The sequence below is a fragment of the Crassostrea angulata genome, chromosome 8 (genome assembly GCF_025612915.1).
Source record: "Crassostrea angulata isolate pt1a10 chromosome 8, ASM2561291v2, whole genome shotgun sequence".
In the NCBI taxonomy this organism is placed as follows: Eukaryota; Metazoa; Mollusca; class Bivalvia; order Ostreida; family Ostreidae; genus Magallana; species Magallana angulata.
In genome coordinates this window covers 47,819,699-47,838,921 of record NC_069118.1, presented here as the reverse complement: position 1 = coordinate 47,838,921, position 19,223 = coordinate 47,819,699, and the positions used below count along the sequence as shown (strand labels likewise).

At 32.8% G+C, this 19,223-nt stretch overlaps 2 protein-coding genes across 2 annotated transcripts in view; both read left to right on the top strand.

Moving 5' to 3' along the window:
* The window catches only part of LOC128157743 (U3 small nucleolar ribonucleoprotein protein IMP4-like), a 59,585-nt gene that overhangs the window by 27,203 nt on the left and 13,159 nt on the right, over window positions 1-19,223 (top strand). The gene's annotated exons all lie outside the window — the stretch shown is intronic.
* On the top strand, window positions 5,435-18,162 carry LOC128157741 (haloacid dehalogenase-like hydrolase domain-containing 5). The gene is made up of 8 exons (XM_052820349.1): window positions 5,435-5,590; window positions 7,272-7,481; window positions 9,768-9,971; window positions 12,354-12,393; window positions 12,689-12,863; window positions 14,784-14,829; window positions 14,968-15,107; window positions 15,613-18,162. The coding sequence occupies exons 1-8, from the start codon at window positions 5,477-5,479 to the stop codon at window positions 15,980-15,982; spliced, it is 1,299 nt and encodes a 432-aa protein (XP_052676309.1). The 5' UTR covers window positions 5,435-5,476; the 3' UTR covers window positions 15,983-18,162.

The following is a 19,223-nucleotide window of genomic DNA, read 5'->3' as shown; positions in this document are numbered from 1 at the left end:
TTCAATTCCGGTTTTGTTTTTTTTGTTTCTTGGTTTTTTTTTTTTTTTGAGAGACTGTACATAGGCATTCTAGATATATTTCATTAGTAAAAAATGGACAAAACTCTGAAATTTGTTCCTTAATATTTTCTACATAATTCACGATTTTTCCTTAATTGTGTTTACCAAAAGTTTTAGCCCTGGTACATGTACACCCTATCAAACAAAGCTATTGTAATGAAGCAACATGAGTGGGACTTTTTTTTGGGGGGGGGGGGGGGGGGTGGTATTTTTATTTGACTATTGAATTTTTTTTTTCAATTTAGATTGAATTATATATTTCAACGATCAATTTACTCTTGAGAATCCTGTAAAAAAATATGTATGATATGGTATGGTATGGTATATGGTATGGGATGGAATGGTATGACATGACATGACATGACATGACATGACATGACATGACATGACATGACATGACATGACATGACATTATAGGATGAAAGGGAATCAAATGATATGCTATGATATTTCAATATATTGTAATGAGATTCCAATGATATGCTTTAAGATTTATATCTTATGCTTTACTATGATGTAAAAGATAGCTTGAAGTGACCGTCATTTTATGCACATTTATTACATCTTATACTGTGCTGTGCTTTGAGATTACATGCGAGTAAAATTATATTAATACTTTGAGATTCTTTAGCAATGATATGAGATTCCTATGCAATGCTGTAAGATCCTATGCTATGCTATTTTAAATCAAAATGAAATGATTAACGATGTGGTATGCTATGCTATGATGAATGAGGATTAAATGATGTCCTATAAGAAATTTAAATAACACATCATTTCAATTGGAAATACATTACATAGCATTGGAATCTTATAGCATATCATATGATCCTCATTTATCATAGCATAACCTATCAGGGCATACCATATCATGTAACAACATATAATCATAAAGCATTTCATTTCATACTATCAAAGAGTAGCATAAAAATGTAATGCTATGAGATTTCTATGCAATGTTATGATATTTTAATTTGTTATAACAAATTAAATTGATAACTTGTTATAACAGATTATTAGTTTGTTATATCAAATTGCTAATTTGTTAAAACAAATTACTACTTTGTTAAAACGAATTAATAAAAAAAATTAACGCTTCCGTATTAAACAATTGAAAAAAAAGGTGCATGGTTTTGTAGAAATACTTGATACTTTTATGTACAGTTAATTATTGCATGTTTAAACCTTATTTATCTGAAATGGATATAAATATAAAAGATATACACGAGGGATTCTCAACTTACTGGATAACTAAAACAGTTTAGATCAGTGGAAAGATTTCAATTGCATATCCAAATCTTTAAATACTCAATTTCTTTAATTCATAGAGTTTTCAAATTAATGTTAATTGTTCAATAAGCCTTACAGGACACCTAAGTATTTTAAGTACAGAATTAAACGTGTTCTGACATATTTTATTGGAATCCTGCTGTGAGCGTTTTTATTAAATAATTTGAACAATTAACAGGTTGCAACTTTAAAGCCATGCATGTTTAATTAAGGTCTTCCGTTTTCCAACGGAAGACCTTATTGTTTTCGTTCGGTTTCTTTTTAGGGTCTTCCGTTTCCAACGGAAGACCCTCTTGTTTTTCTTCGGTTTCCTTTTATTATTATTTTATTTTTTATTTTTTTTCTGACTCCTTCTCGGCCTTATATCTCAAAAAGTTTTCATCCGATTTCAATGAAATTTTCAGAGCTTTTGTAAAGTTACCGTGCCTCAAAGATGGTAAAGTTTCAGCATTTACGTCACTTCCGTTCAAATTTGGCGGCCATTTTTAAATTTAAAAAAAGTGATTTTGTCCGGAAGAAATCTCCGTTAACTTTAAAGATATCGCTTTGAAATTTTTACTGATGATAGATGTATCAATTCTATAATGTACTGGGGGGTTTAAAAATTTCTTCATCAATTTTGCTCAAAACCGGAAGCAGTTCCAATTTTTGGAAATTTTCATTTTTTTGAACAAAATAAGACAATACTACAGTCTTATAGAACTTGCCATGGTGAATTCAAATCTGAAATCCGTTTGAAAATCGAACGACGCATTACAGAGATATCGGGGTTTAAAAATTGATTTTTCCGGAAATTTTGATTCCGCGTCCTTGGTTTAAAAAATAGTGTAATGTTCAAAGTAAAATTAACTCGTACCAAAAATAATTGTTAAGTCGTACTTGAACACATTCGGATTTTTTTTAATTAAGTCGTTCTTGAAATCGGAAAGGTTTTGTTAATTCGTACTCAAAATCATTCGGATTTTGTTAAGTCGTACCAGGAAAAATTCGATTTTTTCATCTTTTTATTTTAGTTACTCTTGTTATTGGTTTTAGAGCTCTGCTTCTTACAGGAACTTCCAGCTTTACTTCCGACATTAACGGAAGACCCACTCGTTGCTTTGCAACGAGCTTTGCTCTAGTTCCCTATTATTATTTTTTTTCTTCTTACAAAATTTGTGCACGCGATTTCTCCGAAATGGCTCGGCCGATTTTCATGAAACTTTAAGATCTAATAGATATTGATTTGAACTTAATATATATTTTTTTATTTTGATGACGTCATATCCGTTTTAGAGATATTGACGTTTTAGCGATTTTTAGAGGGTCATCTTGTCCATCGAACTCCTCATAAACGGAAAAAGATATCGAATTCAAATTTTCACTAAATTGTAGAGGAATGATTGTAGTTTTGCATAAAGTGAATCATTAATGTCTGGCACAAAAGACGCCGAAGCTCGCCTGGACCCGAAAATTGAGATATAAAAAATGTAGTGATTTTTCTTGGTTTTCCTTATGTATCTCTTTTCCCGAAAATATTTTGTTAAGACATGTAGAGCAATTAAAATTTATATTTAAAAGAGCTTTCATTTGACACAAAAAAAGGGGCTGGCCCCTCAAATTAGGGGTTAAAACGTCTCTAAAGTCTTTCTTACATAGCAATTTACTTAGAAATATTTTTTAATATGTTTAAGAAGCAAAAATGTTTATCTTATTGATATTCAACAAATCATTGTATAAAAAATTTCATGCGTTACGTAATTTAGAGTTTTAAGGGGCCAGAAGTCCAAAATATCGGTCACATGTATCACAAAAAGGAGAAATATTTTGAAATGCAATATAGAATAAAAGATGCTTAGAATGCTTATCTAAACAATATTCAACCATCAAAAAATCGTTCAGTTGCCCCAATAAGGAGATAAGGGGTCAGCCCCTCAAACGGTCTTTTCCAAATAGCTCAAGAACGGTAACGAATTTCTAAACACTTGTTGAACAAAATATGTTTGATTTTAATAGACCTTTCATTTGTCATCAAGAAAAAGGGGCTGGCCCCTCAAATTAGGGGCCAAAATGGCTCTGAAGTCTTTTATCCATAGCATTTTACTGAGAAATATTTTGTAATATGTTTAAGAAGCAAAAATGTTCATCTTATAGATATTTAACAAATCATTATAAAAAAAATTCATGCGTTACGTAATTTAGAGTTTTAAGGGGCCAGAAGTCCAAAATGTCGATCACTTCTATCACAAAAAGGAGAAATATTTGAAAAGCAACATAGCATAAAAATGCGTAGAATGCTTATCTAAACAATATTCAACCATCAAAAAATCGTTCCGTGGCCCCAATAAGGAGATAAGGGGTCGGTCCCTAAAACGCTCTTTTCCAAATAGCTCAAGAACGGTAAGGAATTTCTAAACAATTGTGGAACAAAATATGTTTAATTTTAACAGACCTTTCATTTGACATCAAGAAAAAGGGGCTGGCCCCTCAAATTAGGGGCTTAAAGGTCTCTTAAACATTTCATCCATAGCACTGTACTGAGAAATATTTTGTAATATGATAAGAAGCAAAAATGTTATCTTCCAGTTATGCATCTATTTATGATAAAAATGTTCTCATATGTTACGTAATTAGGGATTTTAAGGGGCTAGAAATCTTTTGATAATAACTTTTAATTGTGAAGTACTTTGTTATACATAAAACAATAATGTTCATCGAAACATTATTAACCTATAAATGACATCTCTTTACTCCTTTGTTACGTAATTAGGGATTTTAAGGCACCAGAAGTCAGAAATTTCGATCTTCAAAACAAAACATTCTTAAAAAATAATTAATGTGCTTAAGAATATGAAACAATCAGTTTATTTGTTAACCGGTCCCTAAAAGAAGTAATAGGGTCGGTCGCTAAAATGATCTTTTCCAGATATCTCGAGAACGGTTTATATATAATATAACACTTGTTGAACAAAATGTATTTGACATGACATGAGCTTTCCTTTGACATCAAGAGAAAGGGGCTGCCCCTTCAAATTCAAGATCCAAAGGGGTATATAATCCTTCATCCATTGCACTTTAGCCCCCCCCCCCCCCCTCTGCATTTCCTGATATGTTTCGTTAATGAAGATAAAAGGTAATTTCATTTTCTCTTCTGAAAATCGGACGGAAGACCTCCTCGTTGCTCGAAACGAGATTCTGTCTAGTTTATTTTATTATCGGTTCAAGGTAACTAACAAAATATCTTCATTTTCAGTTTTAAATTGTTATGCTTTCAGGTAATTAAAACAATAAAATACTTTTTTTTGGGTGATTCATGCGGAATATGAAGGCGGCGACATATTGCAGGAAAAACTTGATATATAACCCGCGTTAGCTATTTTCTTTTGTTAGTTTTGTTTGATTTGTTAGCTTGTTTTTTTTTCAAAAGGTAGATCTCAAAAATGTGAAGTCCACATTTCTTCTTCTTGATGGTCCAATTAACGTTATATAGATGATCGTAGTGCAAGGATTATTGCATTCGCTTCTCGACCTCTGCAATCCGAGTTCGATTCCCGTGATCGACTCTGGTTGCATGTGAAAGGGTATGGCCGGTGGTCGCTCGCTTGAGTTATATTGATCTATTGATCAATCGTTGTGAAATAAATAAAGTTCAGTTTTGTTAATTTTTCTTCTTTCTTAAAAATGAGGCTCGATATTGTTAATATAGATTTTTATCTGTAAGCTTTGTTAAACAATTAATAAAATCGCAAATACATGTAAACATTGGCATGGATAAGAGTTAATATTTTACAGTTCTTGCAAAACACACTCACACTAAATGTAAACCAATATTAGATGTGTTTTTTGGATTCACAGTTCAAATTTGTGCATTCAAAACATGGATCTTTCTAGAACATATCTAGCAATTTACGTTGTACATGTGTATTTTGTACAGCGAAATGATTCCAAACGGTAAATAACATTGTTATCATTTTCGCGTGTCGAAAATATGTAACGAAGTAAACAATTCTAAATGTTGGATTTTGCGCATTGGTTTGTTTGTCGTACGTGACAGTTGAGTGTGACGTCACGTTAGATTTTCATTGGTCAATAGTAACACACCTACACTGAGGTGAAGGTCATACACAGTTTGTGTATCGAAAAGAACATGGCGTTCGGTGGAAGAATTTTAGTAAAATCGCTGAATTTAGGCGATTTACTAAGTGGAAAAGTGTCAACTAATATATGTAAACGAATGTTTAGGAGACATATTAATCATAAGGTAGGATTCGATTTAAATCTGTTTTGTTGATTTTGTGTAAAATTGAACCAAAAATTATATTGTCTGTCTTTTTTGCATGACCTTAATAACAGCTGATTTCCGGTAAACCTTTTCGATGAAAGTTAGGCTATATGATTTAGTAAATATGGTCTTCATGTATGAAAATGTTCATGGTTTAAAAAATTGAAACGATGTCGTATTTGTTAAAAACGTTTGTGTATCAAAATCAAATGATTTATGATTTTTACACGGTTTGGGTGGTGGGGGTTGTCGTTTTACCTGGTATTGGTCTTATTTGTCAGTTTGCCTAAAATATCAATGGCAATGACAATAATTCAACATGTGTTCAGCAGTTCGTAAAGTTGTATGTAAACAAAGCACTCCTTTTGAATCCGGTGTATTGCATCATCACTCATGCGTAGCCCGAACTGCGTTGCATCATCACCTTGTTCGCCCAATAAAAAAAAATAGAATAAAAAGTAAATTACGGTAGACAAATTTTAGCTTAATAGCATTATTTAAAAAGCTTGGTAGAATTTGACTCTCAAACATTTGGGATGAAATTTTGTGTGTGAAGTGTTGGGGGGGGGGGGGGTATTTACTGAAATTTGGTTGGTTAGAACATGCAGTATGTATGTCTCCCAGTTTTCTAACTTAAGGCAAAAATCATAGTCAATTTGTCAGTCCTCCAATTTATCTATTGTTATGACTTTATCATGTTTATTAGTCTTAATTTCACATAAAAATATGACTTTTGTTGGAGATCCTGTCTGAGGCAATGCCTGGATTTGGTTTGAACCAGATAAGATCAGTATATCTATTCATTCTGCTTGGTCAGTATTACTTAAAAGTATTCCATTCTTTCATAAAATATAGTATTGTAACCAATTTCACAGTGAGGTAGAAATATTATAGAACCATTTTAACAAGAGCTTTGACTTTGGGTAGTTGTGTCTAACACTTAGGCCTGTCTATTTCATTGCTAGCCATTCAGCCATGGCTCTTTGAAATCAACAGGATTTGTCTGGATTTGAGCTAAGACTTATGCAGTCGATGCATATTTTGCTTGAAACTGCCTCATTTTGAACTTGTTTTGACGCAATAAATAGATAGCTACGCCCTACTGTCTGAAAGTCCAAGGTCTTGTTAAAATGGTTCTAAGATTCCTTTTGGGGGAATTCCTCAAACTTAAATTCATATAGATTCTTTGGTGCAGAAGGAAATTAGTATGATTCACAGTTCACACCAGATAAACTCAACATAGCTCAAGTGTATGTGACACACTGTTTAATTCTGACAGCTTGCATATTTATCAGAACACCAAAGTTTAAGATGCAAATTTTTTTCTGGACTTGCCACACACAAATGTTTTTTGACTCAGTGTAGATAGGCAGATAATTTCTTTTTCAAAAATTTCAACCTCTGACATATGAAAATATCAATTGGATAAACATATGAAATATGCTATTAATCTAAGATAGAATAACGTAGCAAATGAGGATACTTGCATGTATAAAAAAGTATCAATGTATTATTGTCCCTGTTAAGGCACATGGTGTGAATTTACAGCAACTGAATCGATAATACCAACCATCCATATCCATTATAGATATCCAAATGTATTGTTCTGACAGTATATGTAATTAACATATAAAAATGAATTTTTTTTCCAATATTACAGTCAAGCAGAGGACATGATTTCGGATTTTTATTTGACATCGACGGCGTCATCAAGCGCGGAAAAAGGATTCTTCCCTCGGCAAAGGACGCCTTTCGTCTGTTGACGGACAAATCCGGAAAGTTCCGTCTGCCTGTGGTCTTTGTAACGAATGCTGGGAACACCTTTAGGCAGTCTAAAGCTGACGAACTCTCGGAACTTTTAGGAATCAAGGTTTGTCTAAAAATAAGAATCATGTTTATTTAACTTTTTTCTTTCTCTGAATTAGATGTACATATGGAATCATGTAAAAAATCTTTGATACCGATTATTGGAAAGAAATGGGATGCCTTTATTTGGTAAGTCAATTCTCATTTCTACAGATCTTTTAACACTTTTATCTGGGTAACGGTTAGCTGAATTATGTCATTGATTAGATCATTAGCCGATGATCTGCAAGTCTGGAGTTTGTGCATATATAGTGCTGAAATGTTAACTATTTTTACCTAAGAACAAATTTTTCAAACTATTTTATGGTAAAATATTGTAATAAATGCAAATTCCTATAAATCCCCCCCCCCCCCCCAAAAAAAAAACCAGTAATAATTGTAGCTGGTTTTATCAATTATTTTATCTGACAAATTGAAACATGCTTATTCAATGTTGTTTAAATTGAAAAATGTTTTAATATTTGTACATGTACTAGCGATTGTTTTGTTTATGTTGTATTACTGTGGTCGGAAATACGTTAAACATTTTGGAAACTAAGTACATATTTATTTTACTTCCTGCATCAGTTTTATTACTCGTGGAAATTTATTCAGTTTATAGAAAAAGAAAAAAAAATTATTGTGCATTTCTAATTCATGATTTACTTGTTGTGTATAGAAAAAAAAATGTTGGCATAAATAAAACTGCCAATTCATGTAGGAAAAAATGAAATTAAAAAAAAATATATACCCATAACACCTGTAAAATCAGATTAATTGGTCTGCATGAACACATAATAATCTGCCATAAGGGCCAGATCAGATTTGTAAGTCCACATAACATAATTTAAATTTTGTATAATTATATATTGACAGCATCAGCTATGATTTATTAAATTAAATATTTTATGTTTTATTGTGAGACAACATTACAGTATATGTGTATATATATATATATTATATATAGTTGAGTGTATGGGGAATTTCCATTCAACTTGTAAAACAGGTAGTTAAATGTAAATGTATTAATACCTTTCCTTTAATAATCTGTTTTTCACCTGTGACAAAATTTGTCCCCGATAGATCTATAGTCAGTACTCCACAGCAGTGTCCTAAATACTTGTACCCGGTAGATGTCCAATCTCACCTGAGTCGGGTCAACTGAGACTTTTAAAAAAGTCATGGCACAGTGCAAAAAAGTTGATATTGTTCTTACAATACAAGAAATGTCAGAAAAGTTGTGGATTGTGACTATTGTCTCATCTTTATTTACATTAAAAGCAACAGATTTGGAGGGTTTGTTTGTTTTGATCGTCATTGTATAATTTTTATGCAATAGACATGTTAGAGCTATTATATTATTAAAGTGCCCACCTGAGATTTTTGATGACATGCAAATACACTTCAACATGAATTTCTGACAAGAGCCTTGCTATTTTAAGAACTATTCCCCTGTGGTTTTGATCTAAAATTAGCTACAACAGAAAGAGTCACCTTTGTAAGGAAACCCTACCTGTGCTAGGTCAGCATACAGACACACTGGAATCGTTGTAGGACACTGAACAATCCGTTGTTTTGGTTTGTTTAAAAGAGGGCTATAATAGTACTTTTGTTGTTTGACTTTATCACAAGTTCCATTGAGTTTTTTCTTATTTACCGATACCTGACTACCAAAAATTACTATTGAAATGAAGCGATAAATTTCAATGATTTATGTTTTGCTTAGATATATAAGTTTTTTATTGCTTCCGTTAATTCATTAAAGTAAAATACAAAATAAAATATGAACAATAAAATGCCTGACTTAATTATTAATCATTACCATTATTTTTTATACTGGTAATAATTATATGCAACATTGTGTTAAAACTTATTATATGATTTAGAATTTTAGAATCAGCTAGAACTTCCTTACAAGTCATAATTAACATTTTAGTCTGTTCTTCACCATGTTTTGTGTAAATAATAGTGGCCCTGAAGTTCCAGATTAGGGAAGGTCCGTTGACCAATGCAATGAACATTGATGAACTTGTAACTGGATTAAATTTGATCTTTATTAATTTCTAGTGCATATGGTCAGTCACGAATAGATTTGCCCCGGATAATGAACTAATTATAATGTAATGGTACATGAAATCTATGAACTATAGTGAAATGTCATATTCAATTAAATCCATGCTAACTTGCTGAAAAATCATTCTCCATCAAATATCATACACGCTTAATATAATATGTTTACAGTAATGTATGATTTTTAGTTGAAAATCAAATGTAGTATATTTTATTAAGAGTTCCAATTTTAATATTACAGGTTAGTACAGAACAGGTTGTGATGTCACACAGTCCTCTCAAGATGTTCAAGCAGTTCCACAACATGCACACATTGATCTGCGGACAGGGGCCAATCGAGGGGATCGCCCGGGACCTCGGCTTCTCCAACATCATCACTGTAGACCAACTCAGGGAGCTATTTCCATACCTAGATATGGTCGATCATTCCCACAGGAAAGTAGAGGTATGTCAAAACCATTTACACTTGATGAAAATTTCTTAATATGACCCCCCCCCCCACCCCCCCCCCCCACCCCCTTCATTGGGTAGGGTTATATAGTCTCAAAGGTTTTTATTTAATCAAAATAAATGATTTGGAGGGGATTTATATTAACATGTATGTATTTTAGAGAAAAGGAAGTGAATAGTATTGGGTCAGTGCATTAAAGAAAGGCATTACATACTAAATTGGACAGGTGTGTCTCACCCGAAATTTTGAAACAGTTACAATATACATGGCTGCATCTGTATATATTTTTCTGCTTTGGGATAATCCAGGTTGAATTGCCAGATATATAACTTAGATTTACAAAATTGATTGAATTATAATATATTTTCAATTATCCTTTTATATCATAGATAAATAAACTGTACAATCTTTTAGCTGTGTTGTATCAGTCAGTCAGTCAGTCAGTCAGTCAGTCAGTCAGTCAGTCTCTCTCTCTCTCTCTCTCTTTCTCTCTGAGCTTTCACACATGCATATTAAATGCTTCCACTTTAAGATCTCTGATTTAACCTTGACATCTTCTCTCTTGGTGTGTTCTCTTTTGACATCTGCAGATGTGCAGCTAGGGGTCAGATCCCGGACAGTCTAGATACTTCCCCAGCCTTTGCTATAGTATTATGGATTCCTGCCAGAGTGGGTCCTTTTATTATTCTAACTTGCAAAGAATGAAGATTCTAGAACTTGACTTCATTCATGCTTTCCCATTGTAATCTAAGGTGCACTCCGCTTGCCATATAATAGGGAACTAAAGTGGCCAATTAATTAAAGATTTAACCTTAATCTGCTATTGTTTTGTTATTTTCTACCTGACTGTTTCTTCTTATTTCTTCATACGGTGCCTTCTATTCAGTAGTTAATGTCTCATGTTTTTGTAAAAGTCATAATATTAGTTGTAATCAGCTCTTTTCTAAGTCAGAAAAACTCTCCCATTATATGCCTATATTGTTCACTGTAACAGCGTCCCAGTTTCCATTTGTAACAGTTACTGAAGAATCAATAGATTTTGTAATTAGGTTGCAGTCAAATTGAAGAGTGAAGTATCATCTGGCAAGTCATAAAAGCCCAGCTATTAAGATTTCAAGGAGATTTTATTGCAGACCTCTATTCAGATATTATGTAATGTAAAAAAAAGCTAACTATTAAATGTCAAGTATACTTGCTACTGAGGTGTGACTGAGGTCTGTTTGATGCAGACTTTTGCATTGATAATTAACAGCTATTATTATGTAGAAAGGGTAATTTTTGCGTGGACCCTGAGGTCCACGCAGAAAATATATAAGCGAGGTTAAACCGGATGCAATGGGGAAAATTCATTCTGCGCATGAGCTAGCCTGGTTCCTGTGCGTAATGGGTAGCTCAGGGAACCAGGCTAGCACACGTTTAATATCTGAATCGGGATCGGGATTCCGTGCCATATGTGTTCATACGTTCAAAGGCGCTGTAATTATAATGTTGTCGGTAAACAGTACAGAAACAAAGTATTCCTTTAAAGAAATGATTGGCATGTGATATGAACTATCAGTATTATGAAATAAGTTAATGTTATGTCGAAACTACAACATGCATCAAATAGCATAATCTGCAATGTTTTGTTGTTTTCCGAATACACAATCATGTAACTTAACTTTACTTTTATAGCAGGCGAGGCTAGAGTACTTCTCGATTAATTTTTTTAAAGCATTTAAGTATGATTGAATAATTATGTCCCTGCATAAAAGTTTAAATCTCAAGAAAAATACATCAAAATATGAAATTTTTAATTTACACTGCATAGTTAACAAAGTAGTGCGAATCGTATTGTGTGCGCAAATAGTAGAATTCACCGAATGCATGATACTATACATGCAAACTTCATTCATAGATAGATCATAATTATTTTAGAAGTATGAACCCTTTAAATTCTGAGATAAAAAGTCAGGGCTATACATAAATGTATACGTAATACAACGTACAAATTTAGTGGTTAAAAGCAGAGGGCTAGAGTCGGTGGAATCTCTGATAATCTTAAGGCTTTCACGTTTTCGTTGGAAACACCTGCAAATGGTCCACGTATTGTAGTCCTTTTTTAAAGGACAGCAACTTGTTTTTATTATAATTGATACTAGTAGATGCATATGGGGGTACAATATCTTGTAAAAATGAAATGAAATTGATCATATACAACATGCATGTAGTGTGCAAATAAAAGGAGAATTGACGCAGATTCTGTTTTATAAACTCAGAGCTTGCAACTGTTTATTGATTTTTGAATTATATCATTTCACAGCTCGCATTGAGTTGAATATTGAGGCATACATGTTTCAAACTTATCAATTATATGTATACTTTTATGTGTTTCAGCCCTGTCCAGTAAAATTTGCAAACTTCAAACCAATAGAGGGTAATTACACATTCTACCATTCTATACGAACATGTAATTAAGAAGGGGGATTACTCTGTTGTAGTTTGTTTTCAACATTATAAAATTTGCCGTCTTTCAGACCATAAGTTAAAATTGGAGGCAATTATTAAATGATATGAGAGGGAAAAAATCATGTTATAATTATTGTTTTCTTTATTTTGAACCAATAAAACAAAGACTGAATTTTTCAATATAATAATATATGATTATGTATATGTAAGAACTATGAGTTACTCCACCACCCAGGTTAATTTTGTATTCTTCTGTTTTGTAGCTGTGGTGTTATTCGGTGAGCCGAACCAGTGGGACTCCAAGTTACAGCTGATAGTGGATGTACTGGTCAGCAATGGGATGCCCACCCAGCCCCCGCAGGAAGTTCCCTCCACCCACCTCCCAGTCCTGGCCTGTAACATGGACCTTTTTTGGATGTCGGAGGTCCCCTTACCTAGGTAAATAAAGAAAAGGTGTTAACTAACAACCCCCCCCCCCCCTCCCCGTCACTCCTCTCTCATGTAATGAGGCACCTTTACGGTTTACCTGGGTTAAGGAAATAAAGGTGTTACTCCCCCTTTTTACCATGTTATATCGAAGGTCCCCTCAGTTTTAACAACTCCTCCTTCCCTCTCTATTATGTCAGATGTCCCCTTATCCAGTTAACCGTTATTCCCCCCCCCCCCCCCCCCCCCCCCCCTCCCTTGCTATGTCTGAGGTACCTTTACCCAAGTAAATAAATACGTTAAATCCTCCTTCCCCCACTCACCCCCAGCCATGGTAAGTCAGAAGTCCCCTTGCCTAGATTTTTAAATGTGTACTTTGATCTAAGAGGTGCATAGAATAAATCTAAAATCAACACAATCACTGTTTTTGCATGTTGCTGGAGAATCCTAAAAAAAGGGCTTTAGTGCTAGACCAGGGGGTGCATTTTATGAAACTTTTGTGACTTATAATACCAGTACAGCCAAATCAATGTATGTTTTTTTCATAAAATTAACAAACATTGGTTTCAACTCAATACGTGTGACACAAGTAAAATATGATTGTATAACTATTGAAAGAGGTACGTGTATGCATATCGTGCTATGGGGAGAATTATACAGGAATGTTTAATATTTTATGACTTTGTCTTCATGTAATTTCCTTTGTAATATGTGATCTAGAGGTCTGAACTTCATTCATTGATATTCAGACTTTGTATAATTTTAACAAAGAGAGAAGCTATAATGATATAAGCTTCATGTAATGGTCAAAGAAAATATTTTGTTAATTTTCATGTAATCATGCATTAATTATCTATACTTATAAATTAAGGCATTTTGCGAATAAACTATAAAACGCCTGCACCAGAGTACTTGCTTACACCTTTGGTATTTCAACACATGCGTGATGCTGTCCGTAAGGTATAATTGAATTTTAACTGATAAGTTATTATTGTGAAATTAATCAAAATCCTACTTTCATTTTCGATAAACAAGCCCGAAATAGCAAAAATGAGAGTAAGGTGGTGGACACGCTTTGGCGGATCCAAGTCAGGGACAGTTTGCATCAAAATATATAATTGCAATGAAATATTATTGAATGACAACGTAAAGAGTGAATATATTTACTGTGAGCCTATTTAGAGAATACATTAAAGTTAAGATTTGACAAACGTTGAATAAATAAAATGAGTAAATTCGTTTCTTTAGTGGGCGATTTTAGTTTTGATACCCATTCGCTTGAGAACTTTCCAGAATGGGGTAACCAAGAACGCGAATGGACTAATTGACGAAAAGTGTAGGACGGGTTCATCATGCATCGCGGGCAGATACCTTGGATCGGACTTCTATTAATACAAAAGTTAATAAATAAATAAAATGGAACAATTAATGCGATTTTAATATAAGCCAGATACTTTGAACCTGACAAGTTTGGTTAAAAATATGTATGCAAATGGATAATAATGCATAACCTAACGTGTTTTAATTTAATTTTATACTTTTTTGTATCACGACAGATGTAAACCTTGGTTGTAAACCTAAGACATAAATTTGGTGAAAAGATAATTGTATTCTACGTAAATGTTTCATAGGGATGCCCCCCCCCCCCCCATGATTGTTTTTTAAAAACAGTCTTTTATCTGAACTTCTGATTTTTTATCCCCGTCCGTTCCCCTAAATCTGCAATGCAGTTTGTTTTTTTTTTATTTCAATTTTAAAGAAAAATGGGACAAAGATAATACAAAAAAGGAACAAAAATATGGTTCAACATATTAAGCATTATATGATAATAATGTGTAAAGTGTTAAATCCAGCGATTGAGCGGGGTATCATCTAGTAGTAACATATAATACTGTTACAAGTTTGATGAAGCATTGATCGTTCCATTTTCAGATTTGGTCATGGAATGTTTTTGACTTTTTTGGAAACAGCATATCAAGTAAGGATTTTTTTCCTAGAAATTCAATCCTTAGACTTTTTGTTTACTTCACAATTGAAAATAAAATGACAGTGACATATATTATTAAAATACCGTAAATGTAAATTAATTTTAAACCGTTTTGATTTTGTGTTGCAGCAATATACAGGGAGAGAGTTGAAGTATTCAGCATTACTTGGCAAACCCAGCATGTATACCTACCATCATGCTGACAACATTTTGTGGCAACACGCGAAACAACTCGGCTTCAAACGACTGAAATCTCTCTACTGTGTGGGGTAAGATGGATTCTTTTAACCTGTGTTCTACAAATGAGGTATCATTTTCCATAGAAAGTAATGTACCGGGCACTCATGTATGAATGTTTTGTCATGGATTAACTAAGCGGTAAATGATTTCACATTTTGGTACGATGCAACACAAATCTAGCTCAGATATATATTCTACAGTAGCTCTCCTATATATACAGTAACTGTAGATTCCTTATTTTACGCCAGACTCAGTACTTAATTCTGCAATTCAACTGTTTTCCATCAAATCGCAAGTCTTAGAATATTAAATTGCGACCGCCAAATTTATATCATAATTTATTTTAGATTAATTGCGTCCAAAAAATAAACGCTAGATTTTAAAATCTGCAAGATTTGCTTTAAGTAATTTTACACGAATATCAATTCCTTGCTTTTGATTTTCAGAAGCATAATTTATTTAATTTTAATTAGGAATTTACAGTACTCCTTAAGATTTTTATAGTAACACATATTTTTTTCTTCTCAAATTTAGGGATAATCCAAATACAGACATATATGGAGCCAATGTTTATGACCGTTACCTGAAAAAACGTGAGTCACATAAGTTGCAGAAAAAGAAGAAACGAAAGATGGCTGCTGCAGGAGGCGGAGGAATTTCCGCAGACGTTGAATTCGAGGAAGATGATGACGATTTGGTTTCCGAGGAGGATGGTCAGGCAAATTACGCCTCAAGTTGTACCTCCATCTTGGTTTGCACTGGAATCTTTAGCAACAGCAGTAGTGCGTCACATCGTAACCATAGAGACTTTGTCATTGACCCGGAGCTGGTCAAACCTGGACACACCACGGACAACGTGCTAGGAGCGGTCAGATATGCGCTAGAGAAGGAGAAGTTTTTATGATGCTGATTAACGATTTAAATGTTGGCATTTTTTAATCTGAAGAGGAAAAGAAAGAACTCGGATTGCTTGAGGATTTTTTTATTTCTTTTTACACTTTTCACCTTGTTTACAATTGTTATGAAGATGAATGAAAGGGTCTATGATAGACTATCATTGTCTATAGTTTCCAATCTCCACTAACTCCATATGCTACTTACTACTGTAAAAAGTATGTGATCCAAGAGCGGATCTTTGTTTTTACATGAAAAATGGATGTTTTCAGCCTTTTTCGTTGAATTTTTTAGATGTTGTGGTTTGACTTTTAGTTAAACTTTTGTACTCATATGAATTTGAAAGCTACTGTCAGTGTATTTATTTATTGTCATTTTTTTTAAGGTTCTCTGTTTTGTTTCATGGATTAAATTAGGACCTCCCTTGTGTCATGGACCTTGAGATGCATCGGTGTTTATAGTATGATATTATTAATATCAGTTTGTTAATGATTGAATCAATATATATTTAGTATTACTTGTAACTAAGTACTAACTTAATGATTATGTTCAGTTTGAACAGAGACTGAATTATATTGTTCAAAGTTTGAACATAAATTAAATTGAACTTCCATAGAAGTATTGAAATAAAGTGATTTTATGGTAGGATTTTCTCAATTGAAGTTTCCATGAGAAAGATGTATATGTATTTTTGTGCATCAAATCTGGTAGAGGGCCATTTTTCCCCAGAAAACTTTGTATTTCTATAGATCTCATTAGTGTTGCAACACAAAATTTTGTTGAAGGAAGTATTGAAAAATTGTACAAGCAGAGTTTAAAAGGTGTATGAAGCTATGGGCACAATACATGTCTTCTATACAAAGTGTAACAGTTGACTTGTACCAATACTTGTCAAACTCAGAAAATTTACTCCTGCTTGTAAATTGACAATTTTATGTATGATTTCCTTCATGATGCCAGTGCCAGTTTAATTTGTTTTAATTTGTTTGCATCGTCATGTATAATTCATGTAATGTCTTGACAATGATAGAGCTTGAACAACATTGTCAGAGAACAGACGTGTTTAAACGCTTTACTGACTCAGAAACAAAGATGACTTATACGTGTACTAGAGATTATATAATTATACACATATACATTGATGTCTATGTTATATCTTATGGTTTTTTTTTCTTTACTATATATCAATATAGTATTTAGATGTTGAACATTTTCAATTACTGTGACTTTTTGCAGTTTTTGTGAAGATATAAAAGCTACAAAGTCAGTACCATGAAGAAAATATGGTTTATAACATTTTTTTTTCATTATGTGTTCTTGCAGTCAAAGAAATAATTGCACCTTCTAGTAATTGCATTGGGGTTTTTTTTCCCTCTCTCCTTCCATTTTTAAAATATGCTTCATCAACAGAACTTATGCTAGAAACAATTAATGCATGAGAGATATAGCTAAAGAAAAGAGACCATGCATGCTTGTACAATTGTACATTTAGTTTGTAAGACAGAGCCGCAGAAAACTATTTAGTTTTATGTTAAATGTGGGCTATGTTTTGTTGCCTGAAATAGCATATCATTTTTCCTACAAGAAAAGCACAAATATTTTAAAATAAAGCAAAACCTTAGGTCAAAAAGTTGCAAATGGCTTTTAAAATATTAAAAATCTATGCATCTTTGTTCAGAACAACTGTTAATAATTGGAAGAGAAAATAGATACCTGTTTTTACTGTATTGGTTGTCGGACACGTACGATGTTGATAACGTAAAAGTTATCATTGAAAAGTGAAAAAATAGAGAGGGTATTGAAGGAAATGTTTGTACATTTTTAAAAAGTTTGTTAACGTAATACACATGAGAATGCCAAGATCCGTTGAAAGAAATGTGTTGCCGTACTTGTAATTTTAATATATATGAAACTTTTGGTTGATGCACGTACATGTATAATTACAAGGCATGTAAAATATACATTCATGATATTCATTTGTTTGTTAAAGATTTGTGACTACCGGTACCATGGCAAATAGCGTTCCTTAGTTTGGGATTTTTTAAACGTATTACTGAGAATTTTTTCCTTTTTTTTTTTTTACTTTGAACTGTCAATCTTTTGGCTGTTGAATCGCTGTTGTGGAGAGAGACTCGCATCAAGATGTCACCTTGGTGTTAAATTATTAAAGAATAAAATGTTGATTTTTAATTTCTTTTTGTCCTCTTTTTCTTTATGACATCATTAAATGAACTTCAGCACTGGTATGAATTACAGTATAAAGCATTTAATTTCAGAAACTTTATTATCATAATGCCATTGAACATGACTGGTGATAAAATGGATAGCAGCAACAAATATAAATGATGGCGAGACTACATTTAAAATTGTTCGTCAATTAAGATATTAAAGGGGCATGGTTACGATTTTGATCAAATTTTATTTTTATGTTTTTATTTTTTACAATGCTTTAGAGATGCATTTCTAATCATCAAATTAAATTTGAGAGTCATTGGTATAGTTATAAGCAAGATACAGGGCTCACAATTCTTCCTCATATAAACAAGGCTCGTGCCCTGTTATGTTTACATATGTTCCATTAGCTGCAATAATGTAGCCCTCTCCGATTTTTTAAATCGGGAGAGGGCTACATTATTGCAGCTAAGGTTCCATATACCAGTAAAAAATCTTTTTACAGCTTATTTGTCTATCTTTTTATTTATTTTAACGAGGCCGAGTACAGAACGAGTACGCACGCTTTCGCGCAGCGTTTCATTTGTATTGTGACGTCATCTTTTTGCTTGGTTGACGCAATGGCGTGATAGTTTCAACTGCAGATATTCAGCAAAAATTGTTGAAAATATCTCGTTTGATGCGTAAAAATAATGTTATATTGTGGAATAAACATAAATGTCTCGAAGTATAAGCTATATTTGGGCTCGGGTCGAAAACGTGAAGAGGGTTCAGCAAGCCTAGCCCTCTGTCACGTTTTCTTAACCTGCATAAATATAGCTTAATTCATAATTATATATATCAAGACAGTAATCATGTATTTTATAGTAATGACCCTTAATATGTGATGCTTTATTTTTTTTTATTACTTAAATATGTCTGAATGTTTTAATAATACTATAATATAGATCGCCTTTTCCGCCATTGTCAATTAAAAAATAGCCATTATCTGACAAATCTGGGAAATTGGGCATATAAAAATTAACTTTGATAAGACCCCTGGAACAAACCAGGAGGTAAAAGGTTTTTTTTTCATTTGA